Source organism: Scyliorhinus torazame, chromosome 26 (assembly GCF_047496885.1).
Source record: "Scyliorhinus torazame isolate Kashiwa2021f chromosome 26, sScyTor2.1, whole genome shotgun sequence".
NCBI lineage: Eukaryota > Metazoa > Chordata > Chondrichthyes > Carcharhiniformes > Scyliorhinidae > Scyliorhinus > Scyliorhinus torazame.
The window spans coordinates 28,394,328-28,420,680 of record NC_092732.1 but is presented as its reverse complement, the minus strand read 5'-3'; the positions used below and the strand labels follow the sequence as shown (position 1 = coordinate 28,420,680).

At 58.3% G+C, this 26,353-nt stretch overlaps 1 protein-coding gene across 4 annotated transcripts in view; it reads left to right on the top strand.

The window, feature by feature from the left end:
* adam15 (ADAM metallopeptidase domain 15) overlaps positions 1-26,353 on the top strand; it is a 148,918-nt gene that overhangs the window by 113,116 nt on the left and 9,449 nt on the right. The window contains exons 19-24 of one of the 4 annotated variants that reach the window (XM_072490560.1): positions 3,140-3,278; positions 12,159-12,218; positions 17,799-17,907; positions 19,404-19,481; positions 21,517-21,597; positions 25,769-25,917. In XM_072490560.1, the coding sequence (XP_072346661.1) occupies positions 3,140-3,278; positions 12,159-12,218; positions 17,799-17,907; positions 19,404-19,481; positions 21,517-21,597; positions 25,769-25,917 (616 nt within the window). The remainder of the gene's footprint in view (positions 1-3,139; positions 3,279-12,158; positions 12,219-17,798; positions 17,908-19,403; positions 19,482-21,516; positions 21,598-25,768; positions 25,918-26,353) is intronic. The other 3 variants (XM_072490561.1, XM_072490562.1, XM_072490563.1) reach the window with 3 other exon arrangements.

Here is a 26,353-nt window from a genome sequence, read left to right as displayed (position 1 = left end):
CCCTCAGTACTGACCCTCCGACAGTGCGGCACTCCCTCAGTACTGACCCTCTGACAGTGCGGCGCTCCCTCAGTACTGACCCTCCCACAGTGCGGCGCTCCCTCAGTACTGACCCTCCGACAGTGCGGTGCTCCCTCAGTACTGACCCTCTGACAGTGCGGCGCTCCCTCAGTACTGACCCTCCGACAGTGCGGAGCTCCCTCAGTACTGACCCTCTGACAGTGCGGCGCTCCCTCAGTACTGACCCTCCGACAGTGCGGCGCTCCCTCAGTACTGACCCTCTCACAGTGCGGCGCTCCCTCAGTACTGACCCTCCCACAGTGCGGCGCTCCCTCAGTACTGACCCTCTGACAGTGCGGCGCTCCCTCAGTACTGACCCTCTGACAGTGCGGCGCTCCCTCAGTACTGACCCTCCGACAGTGCGGCGCTCCCTCAGTACTGACCCTCTCACAGTGCGGCGCTCCCTCAGTACTGACCCTCCCACAGTGCGGCGCTCCCTCAGTACTGAACCTCCGACAGTGCGGCACTCCCCCAGTCCAGACGCTCCCACAGTGTGTCGCTCCCTCAGTACTGACCCTCCCACAGTGCGTCGCTCCCTCAGTACTAACCCTCCGACAGTGCGGCGCTCCCTCAGTACTGACACCCCCATAGTGCGGCGCCCTTTCAGTACTGACCCTCCGACAGTGCGGTGCTCCCTCAGTACTGACCCTCTGACAGTGCGGTGCTCCCTCAGTACTGACCCTCCCACAGTACGGCGCTCCCTCATTACTGACCCTCCGACAGTGAGGCGCCCCCTCAGTACTAACCCTCCGACTGTGCCTCGCTCCCTCAGTACTGACCCTCCCACAGTGCGGCGCTCCCTCAGCACTGACCCTTCGACAGTGCGGACCTCCCTCAGTACTGACCCTCCGACAGTGCGGCGCTCCCTCAGTACTGACCCTCCGACAGTATGACACTCCCTCAGTACTGACCCTCCCACAGTGCTGCGCCCCCTCAGTACTGACCCTCCAACAGCGCGGCTCTCCCTCAGTACTGACCCTCCGACAGTGCGGCGCTCCCTCAGTACTGACCCTCCAACAGCGCGGCTCTCCCTCAGTACTGACCCTCCAACAGCGCGGCTCTCCCTCAGTACTGACCCTCCGACAGTGCGGCGCTCCCTCAGTACTGACCCTCCCACAGTGCGGCGCTCCCTCAGTACTGACCCTCCGACAGTGCGGTTCTCCCTCAGTACTGACCCTCTGACAGTGCGGCGCTCCCTCAGTACTGACCCTCCGACAGTGCGGAGCTCCCTCAGTACTGACCCTCTGACAGTGCTGCGCTCCCTCAGTACTGACCCTCCGACAGTGCGGCGCTCCCTCAGTACTGACCCTCTCACAGTGCGGCGCTCTCTCAGTACTGACCCTCCGACAGTGCGGCGCTCCCTCAGTACTGACCCTCTGACAGTGCGGCGCTCCCTCAGTACTGAACCTCCGACAGTGCGGTGCTCCCCCAGCACTGACCCTGCCACAGTGCGGCACTCCCCCAGTCCAGACGCTCCCACAGTGCGGCGCTCCCTCAGTACTGACCCTCCCACAGTGGGGCGCTCTCTCAGTACTGACCCTCCGACAGTGCGGCGCTCCCTCTGTACTGACCCTCCGACAGTGCGGCGCTCCCTCGGTACTGAGCCTCCGATAGTGCGGCACTCCCTCAGTACTGACCCTCCGTCAGTGCGGCGCTCCCTCGGTACTGACCCTCCGATAGTGCAGCGCTCCCTCGGTGCTGACCCTCCCACAGTGCGGCGCTCCCTCGGTACTGACCCTCCGATAGTGCAGCGCTCCCTCAGAACTGACCCTCCGACAGTGCGGCGCTCCCTCAGAACTGACCCTCCGACAGTGCGGCGCTCCCTCAGAACTGACCCTCCGATAGTGCAGCGCTCCCTCGGTGCTGATCCTCCCATAATGCGGTGCTCCCTCAGTACAGACCCTCTGACAGTGCGGCGCTCCCTCAGTACTGACCCTCCGACAGTGCGGCTCTCCCTCAGTACTGACCCTCCGACAGTGCGGCGCTCCCTCAGTACTGACCCTCCGACAGTGCGGCGCTCCCTCAGTACTGACCCTCCGACAGTGCGGTGCTCCCTCAGTACTGACCCTCCGACAGTATGACACTCCCTCAGTACTAACCCTCCGACAGTGCGGCGCCCCCTCAGTACTGACCCTCCGACAGCGCGGCTCTCCCTCAGTACTGACCCTCCGACAGTGCGGCGCCCCTTCAGTACTGACCCTCCGACAGTGCGTCACTCCCTCAGTACTGATCCTCCCACAGTGCGGCTCTCCCTCAGTACTGACCCTCCGACAGTGCGGAGCTCCCTCAGCACTGACCCTCCGACAGTGCGTCGCTCCCTCAGTACTGACCCTCCGACAGTGCGGCTCTCCCTCAGTACTGACCCTCCGACAGTGCGGAGCTCCCTCAGTACTGACCCTCCGACAGTGCGGCACTGCCTCAGTACTGACCCTCCGACAGTGCGCAACTCCCTCAGTACTGACCCTCCGACAGTGCGTCGCTCCCTCAGCACTGACCCTCCCACAGTGCGGCGCTCCCTCAGTACTGACCCTCCCACAGTGCGGCGCTCCCTCAGTACTGACCCTCCCACAGTGCGGCACTCCCTCAGTACTGACCCTCCGACAGTGCGGCACTCCCTCAGTACTGACCCTCCGACAGTGCGGCACTCCCTCAGCACTGACCCTCCGACAGTGCGGCGCTCCCTCAGCACTGACCCTCCCACAGTGCGGCGCTCCCTCAGTACTGCCACTGGGGGGAGTGGGCCTGAATCAGCCTGAAGCCTCCGGCCTATGGAAGTGATGACGGACTGAGTGCGAGACGGCCTTGCCAGAAACCGGAGATAGTGCCGAGATCTTGTTGGAGCGAGCAGTTCGAATGCGGGACAGTGATGAGGGGTAAGGAGGGCAGATTTCCCCCTCTAATGGGGACAATTGTGAATCGGATGGGTTTCTAATGGGTGACAATCGATGGTTGACGTCACGGTGAGGACTGAACACCTATCTCTTGGTCGGTTACCTGGGGCCCTGGATTAGGAGAAGAATTTCAAAGCCACTGCCCACCCGGGAGTGTTAGTGACCCCTTTTTTGCCCCCTTTGCTTAGGCTCTGGTGCGCTGCTGGCAGCCTTGCTGGTGGTGTTCCTGTTCGTCCTGATTGCCACCTTCTCTGCGTGTTACGTCAAGCGGGACCTGGTGCGTTCTGAGCTCCGGAAACTGGGCAAACGCAGCCCACCGCTGCACAGGTAAGATGGCACAGCTCGACGATAGCCGGACAGCCCGGGCGTTCCGAAATCTGGGCACGCCGGGACGGTCAGGCGACGCACCGTGATGTCCCGGCAAAACGTCATGGGTACGGTGGGTTCAACACCACCCCCTCATCCATACCTCCGCACCCTGGGAACTACCCTGATCCTCCGGAAATCCACGCTAAAATCCCCCCCCGGCATAACTCGGAAGGATAAAATCGCACCAACTTCTCGCCCAACTAACCCACTGACCAACCTGTACACAATTGGAATGAATACTCAACGTTATTCAGGACATGATTGTCCAATGCTGTATTCGTCCCAAACTAATCCCACGTCCCTGCAGCCCTGTGCCAATCCCCAAACTAATCCCACTGCCCCGCTCTCTCCCCATAGCCCTGTATCAATCCCGAAACTAATCCCACTGCCCCACTCACTCCCCATAGCCCTGTATCAATCCCCAAACTAATCCCACTGCCCCGCTCTCTCCCCATAGCCCTGTATCAATCCCCAAACTAATCCCACTGCTCCGCTCTCTCCCCATAGCCCTGTATCAATCCCCAAACTAATCTCACTGCCCCGCTCTCTCCCCATAGCCCTGTGGCAATCCCCAAACTAATCCCACTGCCCCGCTCTCTCTCCATAGCCCTGTGTCAATCCCCAAACTAATCCCACTGCCCCACTCTCTCCCCATCGCCCTGTATCAATCCCCAAACTAATCCCACTGCCGCACTCTCCCCATAGCCCTGCATCAATCCCCAAACTAATCCCACTGCCCCGCTCTCTCCCCATAGCCCTGCATCAATCCCCAAACTAATCCCACTGTCCCGCTCTCTCCCCATAGCCCTGTATCAATCCCCAAACTAATCCCACTGCCCCACTCTCTCCCCATAGCCCTGTGTCAATCCCCAAACTAATCCCACTGCCCCACTCTCTCCCCATAGCCATGTATCAATCCCCAAACTAATCCCACTGCCCCGCTCTCTCCCCATAGCCCTGTAACAATCCCCAAACTAATCCCACTGCCCCGCTCTCTCCCCACAGCCCTGTATCAATCCCCAAACTAATCCCACTGCCCCGCTCTCCCCCCATAGCCCTGTATCAATCCACAAACTAATCCCACTGCCCCGCTCTCTCCCCATAGCCCTGTATCAATCCCAAACTAATCCCACTGCCCCGCTCTCTCCCCATAGCCCTGCATCAATCCCCAAACTAATCCCACTGTCCCGCTCTCTCCCCAGAGCCCTGTATCAATCCCCAAACTAATCCCACTGCCCCGCTCTCTCCCCAGAGCCCTGTATCATTCCCAAACTAATCCCACTGCCCCACTCTCTCCCCACAGCCCTGTATCAATCCCCAAACTAATCCCACTGTCCCGCTCTCTCCCCATAGACCTGTGTCAATCCCCAAACTAATCCCACTGCCCCACTCTCTCCCCACAGCCCTGTATCAATCCCCAAACTAATCCCACTGCCTCGCTCTCTCCCCATAGCCCTGTATCAATCCCCAAACTAATCCCACTGCCCCACTCTCCCTATAGCCCTGCATCAATCCCCAAACTAATCCCACTGCCCCGCTCTCTCCCCATAGCCCTGTATCAATCCCCAAACTAATCCCACTGCTCCGCTCTCTCCCCATAGCCCTGTATCAATCCCCAAACTAATCTCACTGCCCCGCTCTCTCCCCATAGCCCTGTGGCAATCCCCAAACTAATCCCACTGCCCCGCTCACTCTCCATAGCCCTGTGTCAATCCCCAAACTAATCCCACTGCCCCACTCTCTCCCCATCGCCCTGCATCAATCCCCAAACTAATCCCACTGCCCCGCTCTCTCCCCATAGCCCTGCATCAATCCCCAAACTAATCCCACTGTCCCGCTCTCTCCCCATAGCCCTGTATCAATCCCCAAACTAATCCCACTGCCCCACTCTCTCCCCATAGCCCTGTGTCAATCCCCAAACTAATCCCACTGCCCCACTCTCTCCCCATAGCCATGTATCAATCCCCAAACTAATCCCACTGCCCCGCTCTCTCCCCATAGCCCTGCATCAATCCCCAAACTAATCCCACTGTCCCGCTCTCTCCCCATAGCCCTGTATCAATCCCCAAACTAATCCCACTGCCCCACTCTCTCCCCATAGCCCTGTGTCAATCCCCAAACTAATCCCACTGCCCCACTCTCTCCCCATAGCCATGTATCAATCCCCAAACTAATCCCACTGCCCCGCTCTCTCCCCATAGCCCTGTAACAATCCCCAAACTAATCCCACTGCCCCGCTCTCTCCCCACAGCCCTGTATCAATCCCCAAACTAATCCCACTGCCCCGCTCTCCCCCCATAGCCCTGTATCAATCCACAAACTAATCCCACTGCCCCGCTCTCTCCCCATAGCCCTGTATCAATCCCAAACTAATCCCACTGCCCCGCTCTCTCCCCATAGCCCTGCATCAATCCCCAAACTAATCCCACTGTCCTTCTCTCTCCCCAGATCCCTGTATCAATCCCCAAACTAATCCCACTGCCCCGCTCTCTCCCCAGAGCCCTGTATCATTCCCAAACTAATCCCACTGCCCCACTCTCTCCCCACAGCCCTGTATCAATCCCCAAACTAATCCCACTGTCCCGCTCTCTCCCCATAGCCCTGTGTCAATCCCCAAACTAATCCCACTGCCCCACTCTCTCCCCACAGCCCTGTATCAATCCCCAAACTAATCCCAATGCCTCGCTCTCTCCCCAAAGCCCTGTATCAATCCCCAAACTAATCCCACTGCCCCACTCTCTCCCCGTAGCCCTGTATCAATCCCCAAACTAATCCCACTGCCCCGCTCTCTCCCCATAGCCCTGTATCAATCCCCAAACTAATCCCACTGCCCCGCTCTCTCCCCATAGCACTGTATCAATCCCCAAACTAATCCCACTGCCCCACTCTCTCCCCACAGCCCTGTATCAATCCCCAAACTAATCCCACTGCCCCTCTCTCTCCCCATAGCCCTGTATCAATCCCCAAACTAATCCCACTGCCCCACTCTCTCCCCACAGCCCTGTATCACTCCCCAAACTAATCCCACTGCTCCGCTCTCTCCCCATAGCCGTGTATCAATCCCCAAACTAATCCCACTGCCTCGCTCTCTCCCCATAGCCCTGTATCAATCCCCAAACTAATCCCACTGCCCCATTCTCTCCCCATAGCCGTGTATCAATCCCCAAACTAATCCCACTGCCCCGCTCTCTCCCCATAGCCCTGTATCAATCCCCAAACTAATCCCACTGCCCCGCTCTCTCCCCATAGCCCTGTATCAATCCCCAAACTAATCACACTGCCCCGCTCTCTCCCCGTAGCCCTGTATCAATCCCCAAACTAATCCCACTGCCCCGCTCTCTCCCCATAGCCCTGTATCAATCCCCAAACTAATCCCACTGCCCCGCTCTCTCCCCATAGCCCTGTATCAATCCCCAAACTAATCCCACTGCCCTGCTCTCTCCCCATAGCCCTGTGTCAATCCCCAAACTAATCCGACTGTGAAGCTCTCTCCCCATAGCCCTGTATCAATCCCCAAACTAATCCCACTGCCCCACTCTCCCCCATAGCCCTGTATCTATCCCCAAACTAATTCCACTGCTCCGCTCTCTCCCCATAGCCCTGTATCAATCCCAAACTAATCCCACTGCCCTGCTCTCTCCCCATAGCCCTGGATCAATCCCCAAACTAATCCCACTGCCCCGCTCTCCCCCCATAGCCCTGTGTCAATCCCCAAACTAATCCTACTGTCCACTCTCTCCCCGTAGCCCTGTGTCAATCCCCAAACCAATCCCACTGCCCCGCTCTCTCCCCATAGCCCTGTATCAATCCCCAAACTAATCCCACTGCCTCGCTCTCTCCCCATAGCCCTGTATCAATCCCCAAACTAATCCCACTGCCCCGCTCTCTCCCCATAGCCCGGTGTCAATCCCCAAATTAATCCCACTACCCCACTCTCTCCCCATAGCCCTGTATAAATCCCAAACTAATACCACTGCCCCGCTCGCCCCCCATAGCCCTGTATCAATCCCCAAACTAATCCCACTGCCTCACTCTCTTCCCATAGCCCTGTATCAATCCCCAAACTAACCCCACTGCCCCGCTCTCTCCCCATCGCCCTGTATCAATCCCCAAACTAATCCCACTGCCCCACTCTCTCCCCATAGCCCTGTATCATTCCCAAACTAATCCCACTGCCCCCCTCTCCCCCCCATAGCCCTGTATCTATCCCCAAACTAATCCCACTGCTCCGCTCTCTCCCCATAGCCCTGTATCAATCCCAAACTAATCCCACTGCCCCCCTCTCCCCCCATAGCCCTGTATCTATCCCCAAACTAATCCCACTGCTCCGCTCTCTCCCCATAGCCCTGTATCAATCCCAAACTAATCCCACTGCCCTGCTCTCTCCCCATAGCCCTGTATCAATCCCCAAACTAATCCCACTGCCCCACACTCACCCTATAGCCCTGTATCAATCTCCAAACTAATCCCACTGCCCCACTCTTTCCCCATAGCCCTGTATCAATCCCCAAACCAATCCCACTGCGACGCTCTCTCCCCATAGCCCTGTATCAATCCCAAACTAATCCCACTGCCCCGCTCTCTCCCCATAGCCCTGTATCAATCCCCAAACCAATCCCACTGTCCCACTCTCTCCCCATAGCCCTGTATCAATCTCCAAACTAATCCCACTGCCCCGTTCTCTCTCCGGAGCCCTGTGTGAATACCCAAACTAATCCCACTGCCCCACTCTCTCCCCAGAGCCCTGTATCAATCACACACTAATCCCACTGCCCCGCTCTGTCCCCATAGCCCTGTATCAATCCCAAACTAATCCCACTGCCTCGCTCTCTCCCCATAGCCCTGTATCAATCCCCAAACCAATTCCACTGCCCCGCTCTCCCCTCATAGCCGTGTATCAAACCCAAACTAATCCCACTGCCTCGCTCTCTCCCCATAGCCCTGTATCAATCCCCAAACTAATCCCACAGTCCCGCTCTCTCCCCGTAGCCCTGTATCAATCCCAAACTAATCCCACTGCCCCACTCTCTCCCCATAGCCTTTTGTCAATCGCCAAACTAATCCCACTGCCCTGAACTCTCTCCATTGCTCTGTTGCCTGGAATGGAGAGTAGGTTTTACGAGGAAAGGTTGAGGGTGCTAGGCCTTTTCTCATTAGAGCGGAGAAGGATGAGGGGCGACTTGATAGAGGTTTATAAGATGATCAGGGGAATAGATAGAGTAGACAGTCAGATACTTTTTCCCCGGGTGGAACACACCATTACAAGGGGACATAAATTTAAGGTGAAAGGTGGAAGATATAGGAGGGATATCAGAGGTAGGTTCTTTACCCAGAGAGTAGTGGGGGCATGGAATGCACTGCCTGTGGAAGTAGTTGAGTCGGAAACATTAGGGACCTTCAAGCAGCTATTGGAGAGGTACATGGATGACGGTAAAATGATATAGTGTAGATTTATTTGTTCTTAAGGGCAGTACGGTAGCATTGTGGATAGCACAATTGCTTCACCGCTCCATGGTCCCAGGTTCGATTCCGGCTTGGGTCATTGTCTGTGCGGAGTCTGCACGTCCTCCCCGTGTCTGCGTGGGTTTCCTCCGGGTGCTCCGGTTTCCTCCCACAGTCCAAAGATGTGCGGGTTAGGTGAATTGGCCAATGATAAATTGCCCTTAATGTTCAAATTGCCCTTGGTGTTGGGTGGAGGTGTTGAGTTTGGGTAGGGTGCTCTTTCCAAGAGCCGGTGCAGACTCAAAGGGCCGAATGGCCTCCTTCTGCACTGTAAATTCAATGATAATCTATGGATTAATCTAGGACAAAGGTTCGGCACAACATCATGGGCCGAAGGGCCTGTCCTGTGCTGTATTTTCTATGTTCTATGTATCAATCCCCAAACTAATCCCACTGCCCCGCTCTCTCCCCATAGCCCTGTATCAATCTCTAAACTAATCCCACTGCCCTGCTCTCTCCCCATAGCCCTGTATCAATCCCAAACTAATCCCACTGCCCCGCTCTCTCTCCCCACAGCCCTATATCAATCATAAACTAATCCCACTGCCCCGCTCTCTCCCCATAGCCATGTATCAATCCCACACTAATCCCACTGCTCCGCTCTCTCCCCGTTGCCCTGTATCAATCCCCAAACTAATCCCACTGTCCCGCTCTCTCCCCATAGCCCTGTATTAATCACCAGACTAATCCCACTGCCCCGCTCTCTCCGTTTAGCCCTGTAACAGTCCCCAAACTGATCCCACTGCCCCACTCTCTCCCCATAGCCCTGTATCAATCCCCAAACTAATCCCACTGCCCACTCTCTCCCCATAACCCTGTATCAATCCCCAAACAAATCCCACTGCCCCGCTCTCTCCCCACAGCCCAGTGTCAATCCCCAAACTAATCCCACTGCCCCGCTCTCTCCCCATAGCCCTGTATCAATCCCCAAACTAATCCCACTGCCCCACTCTCCCCTCCCATAGCCCTGTATCAATTCTCCAAACTAATCCCACTGTCCCGCTCTCTCTCCATAGCCCTGTATCAATCCCCAAACTAATCCCACTGCCCCGCTCTCTCCCCACAGCCCTGTATCAATCCCCAAACAAATCCCACTGCCCCGCTCTCTCCCCATGGCCCTGTATCAATCCCAAACTAATCCCACTGCCCCGCTCTCACCCCATAGCCCTGTATTAATCCCCAAACTAATCCCACTGTCCCGCTCCCTCCTCATAGTCCCGTATCAATCCCCAAACTAATCTCACAGTCCCGCTCTCTCCCCGTAGCCCTGTATCAATCCCAAACTAATCCCACTGCCCCGCTCTCTCCCCATAGCCCTGTATCAATCCCCAAACTAATCCCACTGCCCCGCTCTCTCCCCATAGCCCTGTATTAATCCCCAAACTAATCCCACTGTCCCGCTCCCTCCTCATAGCCCTGTATCAATCCCCAAACTAATCCCACAGTCCCGCTCTCTCCTCATAGCCCTGTATCAATCCTCAAACTAATCCCACTGCCCCGCTCTCTCCCCATAGCCTTGTATCAATCCCAAACTAATCCCACTGCCCCACTCTCTCCCCATAGCCCTGTATCAATCCCCAAACTAATCCCAGTGCCCCACTCTCTCCCCATAGCCCTGTATCAATCCCCAAACTAATCCCACTGCCCCACTCTCTCCCCATAGCCCTGTATCAATCCCTAAACTAATCCCACTGCCCCACTCTCTCCCCATAGCCCTGTATCAATCCCCAAACTAATCCCAGTGCCCCACTCTCTCCCCATAGCCCTGTATCAATCCTCAAACTAATCCCACTGCCCCGCTCTCTCCCCATAGCCCTGTATCAATCCAAAACTAATCCCACTGCTCCGCTCTCTCCCCATAGCCCTGTAACAATCCCCAAACTAATCCCAGTGCCCCACTCTCTCCCCATAGCCCTGCATCAATCCCCAAACTAATCCCACTGCCCCGCTCTCTCCCCATAGCCCTGTATCAATCCCCAAACTAATCCCACTGCTCCGCTCTCTCCCCATAGCCCTGTATCAATCCAAAACTAATCCCACTGCTCCGCTCTCTCCCCATAGCCCTGTAACAATCCCCAAACTAATCCCAGTGCCCCACTCTCTCCCCATAGCCCTGCATCAATCCCCAAACTAATCCCACTGCCCCGCTCTCTCCCCATAGCCCTGTATCAATCCCAAACTAATCCCACTGCCCCGCTCTCTCCCCATAGCCCTGTATCAACCCCAAACTAATCCCACTGCCCCGCTCTCTCCCCATAGCCCTGTATCAACCCCAAACTAATCCCATTGCCCCACTCTCTCCCCATAGCCCTGCATCAATCCCCAAACTAATCCCACTGCCCCGCTCTCTCCCCATAGCCCTGTATCAATCCCAAACTAATCCCACTGCCCCGCTCTCTCCCCATAGCCCTGTATCAACCCCAAACTAATCCCACTGCCCCGCTCTCTCCCCATAGCCCTGTATCAATCCCAAACTAATCCCACTGCCCCGCTCTCTCCCCATAGCCCTGTATCAACCCCAAACTAATCCCACTGCCCCGCTCTCTCCCCATAGCCCTGTGTCAATCCCCAAACTAATCCCACTGCCCCGCTCTCTCCCCATAGCCCTGTATCAATCCCAAACTAATCCCACTGCCCCGCTCTCTCCCCATAGCCCTGTATCAATCCCCAAACTAATCCCACTGCCCCGCTTTCTCCCCATAGCCCTGTATCAATCCCCAAACTAATCCCACTGCCCCGCTTTCTCCCCGTGGCCCTGTATCAATCCCCAAACTAATCCCACTGCCCCGCTCTCTCCCCGTAGCCCTGTATCAATCCCCAAACTAATCCCACTGCCCCGCTCTCTCCCCATAGCCCTGTATCAATCCCCAAACTAATCCCACTGCCCCGCTTTCTCCCCGTGGCCCTGTATCAATCCCTCTCTCTGAAGGGAATTGTAGGGATCCGGTCCTCTCGCTCTCCTTGTGATATCCCGAACTCCGCTTCCAATGCCTGCATGCCCCCCCCCCCACCCCACCCCCCCACCCCCCCCCCACCCTCCTCCTAGCTGACCCGGTTCAAAGACCCCCATGACCTCCAGTCTAGTCTAGCCGGGGTGCGGGGCCACCATGGACCGAATGGCCTCTTCTTGTGCCGCTCGGCCTCCGCCTAAGGCTTCTTTGTGCAAGCCGTGTTTGGTTGCCCCTCCGTCGTGGGTGCCATCGCCAATGTATCTGTACCTTTCCCCTTCCCCTTTGACCCCGAGGCCCCCCCTCCCCCCCCCGCCCCAACGTCTCGTCCACTTGGCCTCCATTCACTTGTTTGGTCAATCAATTTGTCTTCTTGCCCACAATGCAGTGCGACGGGTGGCTATCGACCGGGAGCCCAAGGGGAGTGCGACGCCCGGGATGAAGAATGGTAAATCGCTCGCCAGCCTCCCTCGCTCTCTCTCCGCGGCTTGCTTCTGTCCCTCACCCCCCCCCCCCCCCCCCCCCCCCCCCCGCCCTTCCTGCATTCTCTCTCTACCTCTCCCTCTCTCTGACCATCCCTCGAACCTTGAGCCGAAGCTTGGGTTTCCTGCTGCTGCATGCCCTTCTTTCCCGCTCTGCGGCCTCCTCGGATAGGCTTCGTGTGGGGCTCCTCTCCCCCGGGAAGGATCGCGCCCCCCCCCCCCCCCAGACACCATCTCCGTGACCCACTCGCAGCTGGCGGAGAGAATTCCTTTGTTTTTCCACAGGCCGGACACCATTCCAGGCGGGACGAAGGAATCAATGGCTTTCCTCAAACGTTCGCCCAACTCCATTCTCGATGCTCGCCCCCTCCCCCCCCCCGTAAACAGGTCTCATGATTGAGGACTCGAGTCCCCCCATAATACAGGTCGACAATCCCCAGGGTCAGTATTGAGGGAGCGCCGCACTGTGGGAGGGTCAGTGCTGAGGGAGCGCCGCACTGTCAGAGGGTCAGTACTGAGGGAGCGCCGCACTGTCGGAGGGTCAGTACTGAGGGAGCGCCGCACTGTCGGAGGGTCAGTACTGAGGGAGCGCCGCACTGTGGGAGAGTCAGTACTGAGGGAGCACCGCACTGTGGGAGGGTCAGTACTGAGGGAGTGCCGCACTGTCGGAGGGTCAGTACTGAGGGAGTGCCGCACTGTCGGAGGGTCAGTACTGAGGGAGTGCCGCACTGTCGGAGGGTCAGTACTGAGGGAGTGCCGCACTGTCGGAGGATCAGTACTGAGGGAGTGCCGCGCTGTCAGAGGGTCAGTGCTGAGGGAGCGCCGCACTGTGGGAGGGTCAGTACTGAGGGAGCGCCGCACTGTGGGAGGGTCAGTGCTGAGTGAACGCCGCACTGTCGGAGGGTCAGTACTGAGGGAGTGCCGCACTGTCGGAGGGTCAGTACTGAGGGAGCGCCGCACTGTGGGAGGGTCAGTGCTGAGGGAGCACCGCACTGTGGGAAGGTCAGTACTGAGGGAGCGCCGCACTGTCTGAGGGTCAGTGCTGAGGGAGCACCGCACTGTGGTAGGGTCAGTACTGAGGGAGCGCCGCACTGTCGGAGGGTCAGTACTGAGGGAACGCCGCACTGTCGGAGGGTCAGTACTGAGGGAGTGCCGCACTGTCGGAGGGTCAGTACTGAGGGAGTGCCGCACTGTGGGAGGGTCAGTACTGAGGGAGTGCCGCACTGTCGGAGGGTCAGTACTGAGGGAGTGCCGCACTGTGGGAGGGTCAGTACTGAGGGAGCGTCGCAATGTCGGAGTGTCAGTACTGAGGCAGCATCACACTGTGGGAGGGTCAGTACTGAGGGAGCACCGCACTGTGGGAGGGTCAGTACTGAGGGAGCACCGCACTGTCGGATGGTCAGTACTGAGGGAGCGCTGCACTGTCGGAGGGTCAGTACTGAGGAAGCGCCGCACTGTCGAAGGGCCAGTACTGAAGGAGCGCCACACTGTTGGAGGGTCATTACTGAGGGGAGTGCCACACTGTCGGAGGGTCAGTACTGAGGGAGCACCGCACTGTCGGAGGGTCAGTACTGAGGGAGCGCCGCACTGTCGGAGGGTCAGTACTGAGGGAGTGCCGCACTGTCGGAGGGTCAGTACTGAGGGAGTACCGCATTGTAGGAGGGTCAGTACTGAGGGAGCGCTGCACTGTGGGAGGGGTCAGTACTGAGGGAGTGCTGCACTGTCGGAGGGTCAGTACTGAGGGAGTGCTGCACTGTCGGAGGGTCAGTACTGAGGGAGCGCCGCACTGTCGGAGGGTCAGTACTGAGGGAGCGCCGCACTGTGGGAGAGTCAGTACTGAAGGAACATTGCACTAGCGGGATGTCAGTACTCCGGAGAATCCATGTTCCTCTGGCCGCCATTCCTCCCGCCAGGGAGAAACACTCTCTCCTTATTTATTCTGTCGAAACTGCCCCTTCGTGAATTTGAATGTCGCCTTGATTAAATTTCCGTCTTCAACGTCTATGACGTCAATCCCTGCTTTCCGAGCCCCTCTCGCATGAACCAGAGTCTCCTCGTCCCTGATATTTCATACAAGATTCCTTCAGAAAGTGACCCTGTTCCCCTGATGTCTGTAGGCCTCGGGTTCCAGCAGACGTGAGGCTCCAGTGGGCCTCAGACTTCTCTACGCCTGAATTTCCAGTGCGCCTCAGGCTCTAGTCTGCCTCAGGGTCCAGTCCGACTTTGGCTCTAGTCTGCCTCAGGGTCCAGTCCACCTCAGGTTCCAGTAGGCCTCAGGCTCCAGTAAGCCTGAATTTTCAGTCCGCCTCAGGCTCTAGTCCGCCTCAGGGTCCAGTCCGCCTCAGGGTCCAGTCCGCCTCAGGCTCTAGTAGGCCTCAGGTTCCAGCAGGCCTCAGGTTCCAGCAGGCCTCAAGGCTCCAGCAGGCCTCAAGGCTCCAGCAGGCCTCAAGGCTCCAGCAGACCTCAAGGCTCCAGCAGGCCTCAAGGCTCCAGCAGGCCTCAAGGCTCCAGCAGGCCTCAAGGCTCCAGCAGGCCTCAGGGCTCCAGCAGGCCTCAGGGCTCCAGCAGGCCCCAGGCTCCAGCAGGCCTCAGGCTCCAGTAGCTCTCAGGTTTCAGAAGACCTCAGGCTCAAACAACCTCAAGTAGAGTTAATGTCCTTTCTGAATATTGGCTGTCTCTAGATGGAGCGGGATCTTGCTGAGCTCTCATGGTGGAGGGACTTTGTGGTGTTTACGCTTTGCTGATTTTTGCGATGCGCCGAGGCTATTTTTATCGGCTTGATCATCTTGTCCACAAAGCTGCTCGGGGAGGAAGGAAGTATCTGTCCATCACAGGTGCTTCCTGTTCAAATCTTCGAGCGGCCATCCAAACAGTGAAGGAAGCGGCTGGAACATGAGCTCGATCGTCAGTGACTGTTCGAGCCTGGGAGCCTTCTCTGTCATCCCCTAGCGAGGTGGCTCCCCCTAATGCCCACGCCTGTATCCCCCAGGCCAGCAGCTAAAGCAAGGTCAAAGTGCATCTGCCACATACACATGCGACCCCCTTAAAAGGTCAGCTAGGGTCATGGGGGCAGACGTTTGCCATCAAGGTTACCGCAATGGCCCGGCCCCTCGTTAATTGAGTCTGGGTGGGGCACCATTGGCTAGTCGGATCGCCCTCGGCAACACATCCATTCGACGTTTCCCATAGGCTAATATCCGATGACCCAAAATGTAATCTTATCCCGGAGGGAGCTTTACTGTGTATCTAACCCCGTGCTGTACCTGTCCTGGGAGTGTTTGATGGGGACAGTGTAGAGGGAGCTTTACTCTGTATCTAACCCCGTGCTGTACCTGTCCTGGGAGTGTTTGATGGGGACAGGGTAGAGGGAGCTTTACTCTGTATCTAACCCCGTGCTGTACCTGTCCTGGGAGTGTTTGATGGGGACAGTGTAGAGGGAGCTTTACTCTGTATCTAACCCCGTGCTGTACCTGTCCTGGGAGTGTTTGATGGGGACAGGGTAGAGGGAGCTTTACTCTGTATCTAACCCCGTGCTGTACCTGCCCTGGGAGTGTTTGATGGGGACTGTGTAGAGGGAGCTTTACTCTGTATCTAACCCCGTGCTGTACCTGTCCTGGGAGTGTTTGATGGGGACGATGTAGAGGGAGCTTTACTCTGTATCTTACCCCGTGCTGTACCTGTCCTGGGAGTGTTTGATGGGGACAGTGTAGAGGGAGCTTTACTCAGTATCTATCCCCGTGCTGTACCTGTCCTGGGAGTGTTTGATGGGGACCGTGTAGAGGGAGCTTTACTCTGTATCTAACCCCGTGCTGTACCTGCCCTGGGAGTGTTTGATGGGGACTGTGTAGAGGGAGCTTTACTCTGTATCTAACCCCGTGCTGTACCTGTCCTGGGAGTGTTTGATGGGGACAGTGTAGAGGGAGCTTTACTCTGTATCTAACCCCGTGCTGTACCTGCCCTGGGAGTGTTTGATGGGGACAGTGTAGAGGGAGCTTTACTCTGTATCTAACCCCGTGCTGTACCTGTCCTGGGAGTGTTTGATGGGGACAGTGTAGAGGGAGCTTTACTCTGTATCTAACCCCGTGCTGTACCTGCCCTGTGAGTGTTTGATGGGGACAGTGGAGAGGGAGCTTTACTCTGTATCTAACCCCGTGCTGTACCTGCCCTGTGAGTGTTTGATGGGGACAGTGTAGAGGAGGCTTTACTCTGTATCTAACCCTGTGCTGTACCTGTCCTGGGAGTGTTTGATGGGGACAGTGTAGAGGGAGCTTTACTCTGTATCTAACCCCGTGCTGTACCTGTCCTGGGAATGTTTGATGGGGACAGTGTAGAGGGAGCTTTACTCTGTATCTAACCCCGTGCTCTTTTGGGATTTGTTTGTTTCACACGAAGAAAATACGGAACAAGGAAAGGTCGTCCGCCCCATTGCGCCTGGGCCTGGCTGTTTGAAACACCTCTCCAATTAGTCCCACTCTCTCCCAGCTGTCCCTCTCCATCCCTGTAAATTCTCCCCCTTTTGAAAGTTCCTATTGAATCTGCTCCCACCCCCCTTTCAGGCAGCAACAACGCGCTGAGTTTAAAATAGAAATTCGCGATTCGGAATGCCGCCTCAATTCAAACCTCCCGCTTAATCTTCTCTGCTCCTCGGAGAACAATCCCGACTTCTCCCAGTCTCTCTTTACTCATGCTAACTGAAGTCCCTCCCCACCAGCCAATCCGTCCCTGATATTTCACCCAGATCCCTTTGAGAACATGTTACCCTTATCCCTCGCATCTGTCGGCTCCGACTCCCATAGGCCACAGGCTCCAGTCGGCCTCAGATTTCAGTAGGCCTCCGGCTCCAGTAGCCTCAGACTCTGATATGACTTCGGCTTCAGTGAGCCTTAGGCTCCGTTAGGCCTCAGGCACTGGTAGGCCTCAGGCTCCAGTCGGCCTCAGGCTCCAGTCGGCCTCAGGCTCCAGTCGGCCTCAGGCTCCAGTAGGCCTCTGGTTTCAATAGGCCTCAGGCTCCAGCATGCCTCAGTCTCCGGTAAGCCTTCAGCTCCAGTGGGCCTCCGGCTCGAGTAGGCCTTGGGGCTCCGGTCCGCCTGAGGCTTTGTTAGGCCCCAGGCACCAGTAGGCCTCAGGCTCCAGCAACCTCGCGCGCCATTAATTCCCTTGCTGCATATTGGCTGTCTTTACATCGAGCGGGAACTTCGACTGACTGGGCTCTCAGAGGTGGTGCAAGTGGCAGCACCTTCTCCCCGGCTCTGGGTAAATCAGAGCCCCCTCAGGAGTGCAAATTAAAGTGGAAAACCACACGTAGGGTTAAAAACCATCCATACCTTATTTCCCACAGATGTTGCAGTCAGCAGGAGTGACGATAATGGCTCAGGTTGAAGAGCGGGGTCCTCGACGTGGGGTTGGGGGTGAGGGGAGGGCGGAAATTGGGAACATTTCTGCGTTGCCGCCATTTTGGTAAGTCAATGGCGGCTACGCGTCATTGGCTTCGCGTGGACGCACTTTGACCCTCACCCTCTTCCCCCTAATGCTCCTTCATCTTACAGGGATTCCAGGATGGAAAATGGGCATCGGGCCCCCTCGGCAGGCCAGTTGCGGTATAAGCCTCCAGAAAGGCCCCAGCAGACGGAACTGAGGCCTGCGCAGGCTGTCAAGGTAATTCAGGGGTGTCGTTCGCCGGCGAGCGTCATTTATTGATGTTGAGGAGCTCATTTCAATGTTCAAGTCACCTCGACTCCCAAACCTGCCACCTCTACCATCTGGAAGGACGAGGGGGGGGGCAGCAGACACACGGGGAACACCCCCCACCTGGATGTTCCCCTCCGGGCCACTCGGGAATGTATCGGCCGTTCCTTCGCCGTCGCTGGGTCAGAATCCCGGAACTCCCTCCCTCGGAGCACGGTGGGTGTACCCGCACCACACTGCGGCGGGTTCAAGATGGCGGCTCACCCACCGCCTTCTCGAGGGGCAATTAGGAATGGGCGCTAAATGTTGGGCCCGGCCAGCGACGCCCACATCCCACGAATTTGTACAAAACAAGACTTTGGCTCTTGCGGTCCGTTCGAAGGATTGAGAAGGAAGCAATAGCGGGGGGGGGGGGGGGGGAACTCAAAATCCAGGGCCCGAAACTAGAGGGCCCAGCAAGGGGCCTGCCTTGACCGCTGGCCACGCCCATTCAGTGCTGGGTTGAGAGGGAGCGCCAATCCGCTCCCAGACAGGCTCGGGCCCTACACCGTTCCGAGCACCACAGGGGCAGCCCAATGCCAAGGGGCAGCTGGGTGGGTGTTTGGGCCAAAGTGGCGAGGGTTCGACCTCGCCACCTTGGGCTGGTCTCTGTGCCACGTTGGGGTGGGGGGGGGGGGGGGGCCTGGCATCGTAGACGCGTCGGAAATAGGAGCCGGAGGAGGCCCATTCAGCCCTTCGACGGGATAGGAAAACGGACAGAGGCTGCCACTGTGATGGAGCCCATCTCCAGATATCCGCGGGGGATCCGACTGTGCGGACTGTTCCCCCCCACCCCCCCCCCCCCATTCCAACAGGGCACAGCTCCCGGGAGGGTGGAGAAGGGGAAGGGGAGGATTGTTAAAGAGGTCACCATGTTCACCCCCCCCCCCCATACAATCCCAAACCTGTCAAAGTACTTTGGGCTGGCCTCGGGGTCACCCGAGCGGCAGCCGGACTGTGCACAGCAGGATCCCACGAGCGGAAAACGGGACGGGTGACGGGCGGTGATGTAGCTTGGGAGAAGGGTGTGGGGTGCTCCCTCGGGGGCCCCGGGGCCGGGAATGTGCTCCCCGCCCGGCTTACAGGGCCCGAGGCCTCCGCGCCGGGGACTGGAACCCACGGCCTCCTCCGGAGGAGACCCTCCTTCCTCGCGAGGGCTCTGCTTTCATTACCATCCATCGAGCTTTAACCCTGCACGTTGATTGCATGGCACCCCGCTCGCTGATGCCACGGTAACCATCGCCTGCGGTAAACAATGTGCCATCGCTCCACAAACCTCGGCAAACCCTCGATGCCGCTTGACTAACTAACCTTCTCTGTGACGCCTCACCCCCACCAACACCCACCCCTCCCCTGCACCCACCCGCCCGCCCTCCTTTTCTGTGTTTACTCCCCGTTTCCCTCTTTGCCTCTCTTTTGCCTTGCAGCCTGCCCCTCCATCGCCCTTGAGGCCTGCTCCGCCATCAAAGCCTCTACCTCCAGACCCTCTCATCAGAGTAAGCCAGGTAACCACCGTGCATCATGGGAAAAATAGCCATGGCAGGGGGAGGAGGGCGGGGGGGGGGGTGGGGGGGGGGGGGGGGGTGGGGGGTGCGCCGTAACCTGGAGGACGTAAAATGTGGATGGGTCGGGGGCCGAGGAGAGGAACGACAGTAATTCTAGAACATTCCATCGGTGATGGGGAGGGGGCGCTCTTTCTCTCCCTCACTTCCCTCCCCCCCCCCCCCCCCCCCCCCGCATCTCATTGTGTTTTGTGGGCCCAGTTAATTCCGCAGGGGGCAGAGGCCACCCCCCCCCCCCCCCCCCCCCCCCGCCAACTGGGTGTCGCTGCGGCCGCCATCTTGCCAATGTTTTGGCCGGCGTCTGGAACCGCGAGGGCGCTCGCTCCCGAGATCGCGACGGGGGTTTCGGAACCCGTGGGGTGCAGTTCTTTGCGAACCCGAGTCAGTCCCCAGCCCTCCTCGCCAATCTTCTGTTTGGTCCCACTTGAAAGCCCCTCTCGGTCCCTCAGCGGCAAGGGGGCGGGGGGGGGGGGGGGGGAAAGAGGCCATTCAGCCCCTCCCCCGCCCGAGCCTATCCCCACCGCAAAATCAGATCGCGGCTGATTCGACACCTCAACTACCTCGCCTCGGTCGCGTAACACTTAAACCCTGCTCTCCCCCCTCCTCTCCCCGGCCCCTGCCCCTCTCCCCGGCCTCTGCCCCACACCCGACAGAAAACCTCTCCACCTCATTTCGGGTATTGACAGTTGGCCCCCTCCTCGAGCTTCGATAGATCTTTTGGGGGGGGTTGGGAGAGGGTTCCAGATTTCCACTAGCCTTCGAGTGAGGCGTTGTTCCCTGACATAGAATCATAGAATTGCTACAGTGCAGAAGGTGGTCATTCGGCCCATCGACTCTGCACCCACCCTCTGAAAGAGGACCCTCCCAGGCCCACTCCCCCACCCTCTCCCTGTAACCCCACCTAACCTGCACATCTTTGGACTGTGGGAGGAAACCGGAGCACCCGGAGGAAACCCACGCAGACACGGGGAGGATGTGCAGACTCCGCACAGACAGTGACCCAGCAGGGAATCGAACCTGGGACCCTGGAGCTGTGAGGCAGCAGTGCTAACCACTGTGCCGACATTGCCTCTTACGGAGTAGATTGGTGCCATCCCTCACCCCCCCTCCCCCCTCCCCCAGGCACCCACCCCGCCCACCCACCGCCCTTACCTTATCACCCACCGACCAACCTTCACCCACTCCTTGGCTGGCCTCTGGGTAATGGGAGCGAATCAGGTTGAACGGGGGTCTCTCTCACTGCCCCCCCCCCACCGCCCCAGGTGGAAGCTATTCAGCAGGCCTTTTCCCACCCCTCCCACACCAACAGCCCCCCCCCACCCTCGTTACCCATGCAAGAACGTTAATCTAGCACTGTCCGATTTCAAACGGTGAATCGCGCTGGCCTTGTGCTGGAGAAAAGTGTTTCGATTTCCCCCTCCTCCTGCCCCTCCTGCTGGTCTTTCAAACCGTCTGTCCTGCCCGCGACCCACCCCCTTCTCGATCCACCCAGCTCACCGAATCCCTTTTGAAATCCTGCAGAAAAACCTTCGATGAGATTACCCGACCGCCCCCATCGATATTCCAAATCCAGTCGTCTCCTCGTGACTCAACCCTTTGAAACCCGGGACCGTCCTTGTGAATCTCTCTTTACCTGAATCCGCCAACATCGCCGAGATGCGCCTCCTGTGATGCGTGGGAAGAGGACTGTCACCCATCGATGTGCCCAGCTGTTGCACGTCGATGTTCCCTTTCTCGTCACCCACCCCCAGCGCCGCCAAGATTCTTACCGGCTCGCACCCCGTTGCCTTTTCGCGACGCAGGTTCGCGAGTGGGAGGTAGCCGCCATTTTGTTTTTCGCCTTTTCTTTTTGCTGTCAGGGAGTTTTGAAGGGGGTGGCCCGGGGGGGGGGGGGGGGGGGGGGGGGGCAAGGAAGAGGCTCTGGGGCGAGGGGATCGCTCGACGCGGTTTCTTAACCCTCTTGCTTATCTCCGCGCAGCCCCTGCCACAGGGTCCGCCAGGAAGGCCTCGTCCCCCATCGGCGCCACTCCCAGTTGATCCCACACCGAAGAGCAGTCAGGTAACATGGTGCCTGTTCGCTGGACGCTCGGGTTCACATCTGGACAGGCGGGGCAGGGCAGGGCGGGGGGGGGGCGGCCCCTTTCCCCCCCCTTTCCCCCCCTTCTACTGCAACAACGGAGAAGGCCGAAGGCTTCGGGCCTTCCATCCACTTAAGTGCTGGAGGATCTCCACCTGAACTCCATTCATTCTGGAGACCTCCCCCACCCCCCCCCCCCCCCCGCCCCGCCCCCCCTCGTCTAACTAACCCCTCGGCGATCTTGGTTTTATCATTTTCGATTGATTCCCCGCAAGGCCTCAAACTCGAACAGGCTAGTAAAACAACAACAACTTAACATTTAGAAAGCACCTCTTAATGTCACAAAATTTCATTCGGGGATAAAATGCACATGCCAATGGTGGAGCGATGGGAATGGGGGGGATGGTCAAGAGGCCGGAATTGGAGGAGAGCAGAGATCCCGGAGGGTTGTAGGCGCTGGAGGAGGTTACAGAGATAGGGAGGGGGTGTAGGGGCTGGAGGAGGTTACAGAGATAGGGAGGGGGTGTAGGGGCTGGAGGAGGTTACAGAGATAGGGAGGGGGTGTCGGGGCTGGAGGAGGTTACAGAGATAGGGAGGGGGTGTAGGGGCTGGAGGAGGTTACAGAGATAGGGAGGGGCTGTAGGTGCTGGAGGAGGTTACAGAGATAGTGAGGGGGTGTAGGGGATGGAGGAGGTTACAGAGATAGGGAGGGGGTGTAGGGGCTGGAGCATGTTACAGAGATAGGGAGGGGGTGTAGGGGCTGTAGGAGGTTACAGAGATAGGGAGGGGGTGTAGGGGCTGGTGGAGGTTACAGAGATAGGGAGGGGGTGTAGGGGCTGGAGGAGGTTACAGAGATAGGGAGGGGGTGTAGGGGCTGGAGGAGGTTACAGAGATCGGGAGGGGGTGTAGGGGCTGGAGGAGGTTACAGAGATAGGGAGGGGTTGTAGGGGCTGGAGGAGGTTACAGAGATAGGGAGGGGTTGTAGGGGCTGGAGGAGGTTACAGAGATAGGGAGGAGGTGTGGGGGCTGGAGGAAGTTAGAGATAGGGAGGGGGTGTGGGAGCTGGAGGAGGTTACAGAGATAGGGAAGGGGATGTAGGGGCTGGAGGAGGTTACAGAGATAGGGAGGGGGTGTAGGAGCTGGAGGAGGTTACAGAGATAGGGTGGGGATGTAGGGGCTGGAGGTGGTTACAGAGATAGGGAGGGGGTGTAGGGGCTGGAGGAGGCTATGGAGATGGGGGAGGGGTGTATGGGCTGGAGGAGGTTACAGAGATAGGGAGGGGGTGTAGGGCCTGGAGGAGGTTACAGAGATAGGGAGGGGGTGTAGGGGCTGGAGGGGGTTACAGAGATAGGGAGGGGCTGGAGGGGGTTACAGAGATAGGGAGGGGTGTGTAGGGACTGGAGGAGGTTACAGAGATAGGGAGGGGTATAGGGGCTGGAGAAGGTTACAGAGATAGGGAGGGGGTGTAGGGGCTGGAGGCGGGTTACAGAGATAGGGAGGGGGTGTAGGGGCTGGAGGAGGTTACAGAGATCGGGAAGGGATGTAGGGGCTGGAGGAGGTTACAGAGATAGGGAGGGGGTGTAGGGGATGGAGGAGGTTACAGAGATAGGGAGGGTGTGTAGGGGCTGGAGGAGGTTACTGAGGTAGGGAGGGGGTGTAGGGGCTGGAGGAGGTACAGAGATGGGGAGGGTGTGTCAGGGCTGGAGGAGGTTACAGAGATAGGGAGGGGGTGTCGGGGCTGGAGGAGGTTACAGAGATAGGGAGGGGGTGTAGGGGGCTGGAGGAGGTTACAGAGATAGGGAGGGGGTGTAGGGGCTGGAGGAGGTTACAGAGATAGGGAGGGGGTGTAGGGGCTGGAGGAGGTTACAGAGATAGGGAGGGGGTGTATGGGCTGGAGGAGGTTACAGAGATATGGAGGGGTGTAGGGGTTGGAGGAGGTACAGAGATAGGGAGGGGGTGTCGGGGCTGGAGGAGGCACAGAGATAGGGAGGGGGGTGTCGGGGCTGGAGGAGGCACAGAGATAGGGACGAGTGAGTGAAAAATGGAGGGAAGCAAACAAGAGGGATATGGATGGGAGGGATTGCCTCAAACCCGAACAAGATTGAGAATTCCTAATGATCACCAACTGAATTTCAAATTAACATCCAAGCTGGCATCATTAATAATGACATTTATCACCTACTAACGTTCTAGAACTTTCTCTGTACATTTCCTAATACGGCCTAGATGGAAAGGAGAAAGGTTAAGGGGGAGATTCAATCAAGATGTTCAAAATCGCAAAGGTGGTGGTGGGGGGGTTGGGATAAGGGTGGGATGGGGAAGGGGAGTGGGGGCTTTGTCGATAGCCCTTCCCAAACAGAGGGGTTCAGAGAAGTCCTGATTGCCTTCCTCAGCTCCATTTCCGCCATCGATATTCCCAGAGCCCTCGATTCAGGACACGCACAAAAAAAAACCCCACAAGGCCCGGTGTTGGCAAAAGCAGTCCTCTTGAGGCCTAGTCCTGAGGCTTAGGCCTCTGGCAAACTCACTGACGCTTAGGCCTCTGCCAAACTCACTGAGGCCTAGTCCTCTGGCCTTTGTTGGCACAGTCAGTGCCACAGAACCCATCGGGGGTTTGCCCTGCTTAGGGGATGGAAACCCCGACTTTCTTCGCCCCCCTGGGCCTGCCGGGCCTGACTGAGTCCCACACCCCACGCGGGTTGGCTGTTCCGTACTCTCGGACGTGGGCCCACGCAGCAAGGTTGTTCTTGCTGAGGGAGGGGAGTGGGTTGTGGGGGTGGGGGCAGGTGGCGAGTGTGAAGGCTCCCTCCTCCCCCCCGTCCCCCCATTCATTGAGGAAGAATTTGATCAATTGTCTCGTCAGAAAGTTGCCTTTCCTCACTCGAAACGAGTGATAGTGGCCTGGGTCACCTATCGCCCTTTTCAGTCCTGGACTCACTGGATTCACCTGAGGCCTAGGCCTCCAGAGGACTGATTGAAGCTGAGGCTTCTGGAGGACTCACTGAGGCCCAGGCCTCTGGTGTATCACTGAGGCCAAGGCCTCCAGAGGACTGATTGAAGCAGGGGCTCCTGGAGGACTCACTGAGGCCTAGTCCTCAGGCTTTGGCCTCTGGCAAACTCATTGAGGCTTAGGCCTCTGGGGGACTCACTGAGGCCCAGTCCTGAGGCTTTCGCCTCTGGCAAACTCATTGAGGCCTAGTCCTGAGGCTTAGGCCTCTGCCAAACTCACTGAGGCCTAGTCCTCTGAGCTTTGTTTGCACAGTCAAGGTTGACAGCCCCTTGCTCATCCTCCTCATCATGTGACCTCAGTAAGGGCCACACAACCCCCCCCTCACCGCCCCCTCCCCACATTTCGACATTATTTGCCACCCTCCTCCACCCCAGGCCTCTGTCTCTCTCGGCGGGCCCACACCTGTCGCAAACCGGCTTTGGGACGTTACGGGCAAGCCGTTCCCGCCAAGGGGTCACAAGGCCGGAGCCTAGGTCTGAGCGGCTGGGTCCAGGTGCAAAGGGTCACGCTCTCTGACCCGGTCAATTGATGACGTGGCAGGCAATGGGGTGTGACTGCGTGACCTCCCAACCCGCCCGCCCCTTCACCCACCACGGCCAATCCCAGTCGAGATGGTTAACGAGGCCCCGGCTAACGCCGAACCCGGAGCGATCAGTGATCAGGGCTCAGGGGGACCCCGATTGGCCGGGACATTGTTTGGTCGCTCGTGATTGGCTGCGAGGATGACTCCGACTGAGGCACCTTTCGTGACTAACTGCGCCTCTTGTTGACGGTGCGGGTGGGGGGGATTGGTTTGGGAGAACGGGGGTGACGGGCGGTGGGAGGGGCTTTGGGAGAGAGGGTGTGACGGGAGGTGGGCGGTGGGAAGGGGTTTATCGAGCCGGAGCTTGGCTTTACTCAAGCCACGGAGATAATGGCGACTCCAAATTAACCTTTTGCGTCCCTTAGGCCGGGAATCAATGAGATATTAGATGGTCCGGGAAGGCGGGAGGGCTGAGGAGTTTTGGGGGGGGGGGGGGGGGCGTGGGGGAAGGTGGGGATAAATGACGTCTTTTGCCTACGGAACAGTGTGGAATAACCTTCTCTATCCCATTCCCGCACCCCCCTCCCACCACCAACACCCACTCCTCCTTCTTTCTGTAGCCCCCCCTACCCAGGAAACCCCCTCCTCCGAAGAAGCCGCTCCCCTCCGACCCCGGCACGCGACCAACCTCCGCAGCGAGGGCGGTGACGGCGCCCGAGCACCCCAGGGTGTCGTTCTACGCAGAACAGGATCCCAGACCTCCATCCAGGTAGGTGACACCCCCCGACATGCGCCTCCCCGAAGATGTCCGCCTCGCTGAACTGCCCTCGACGGCACTGTTCCCCGGGACTTCCTGCATCCCAGACTGTACTATCAGCCCCTCCGCCAATCCCCCCCCCCCACCCCTGACTCTCCCATCAGAGGTGCGGGGGAGGGGCGGGGTGCACAACCACCCACGCCTCCAACGGGCATCGCCAATTGTTGATCGGGAGTTGGCTAAAATTTCTACACCGACATGTAATTTGTGATACGAGATACGACCGTGTTGCAGACCCATCTCTGTCCCAACCCCTCAACCCAGTGTCGCCAACGCACGAGGGAGGAGACGGGTGTCCCGTTTGGCATTGAGAGCTTAGTGTCAGTGCTGAGGGAGCGCCGCACTGTCGGAGGGTCAGTACTGAGGGAGCGCCGCACTGTGGGAGGGT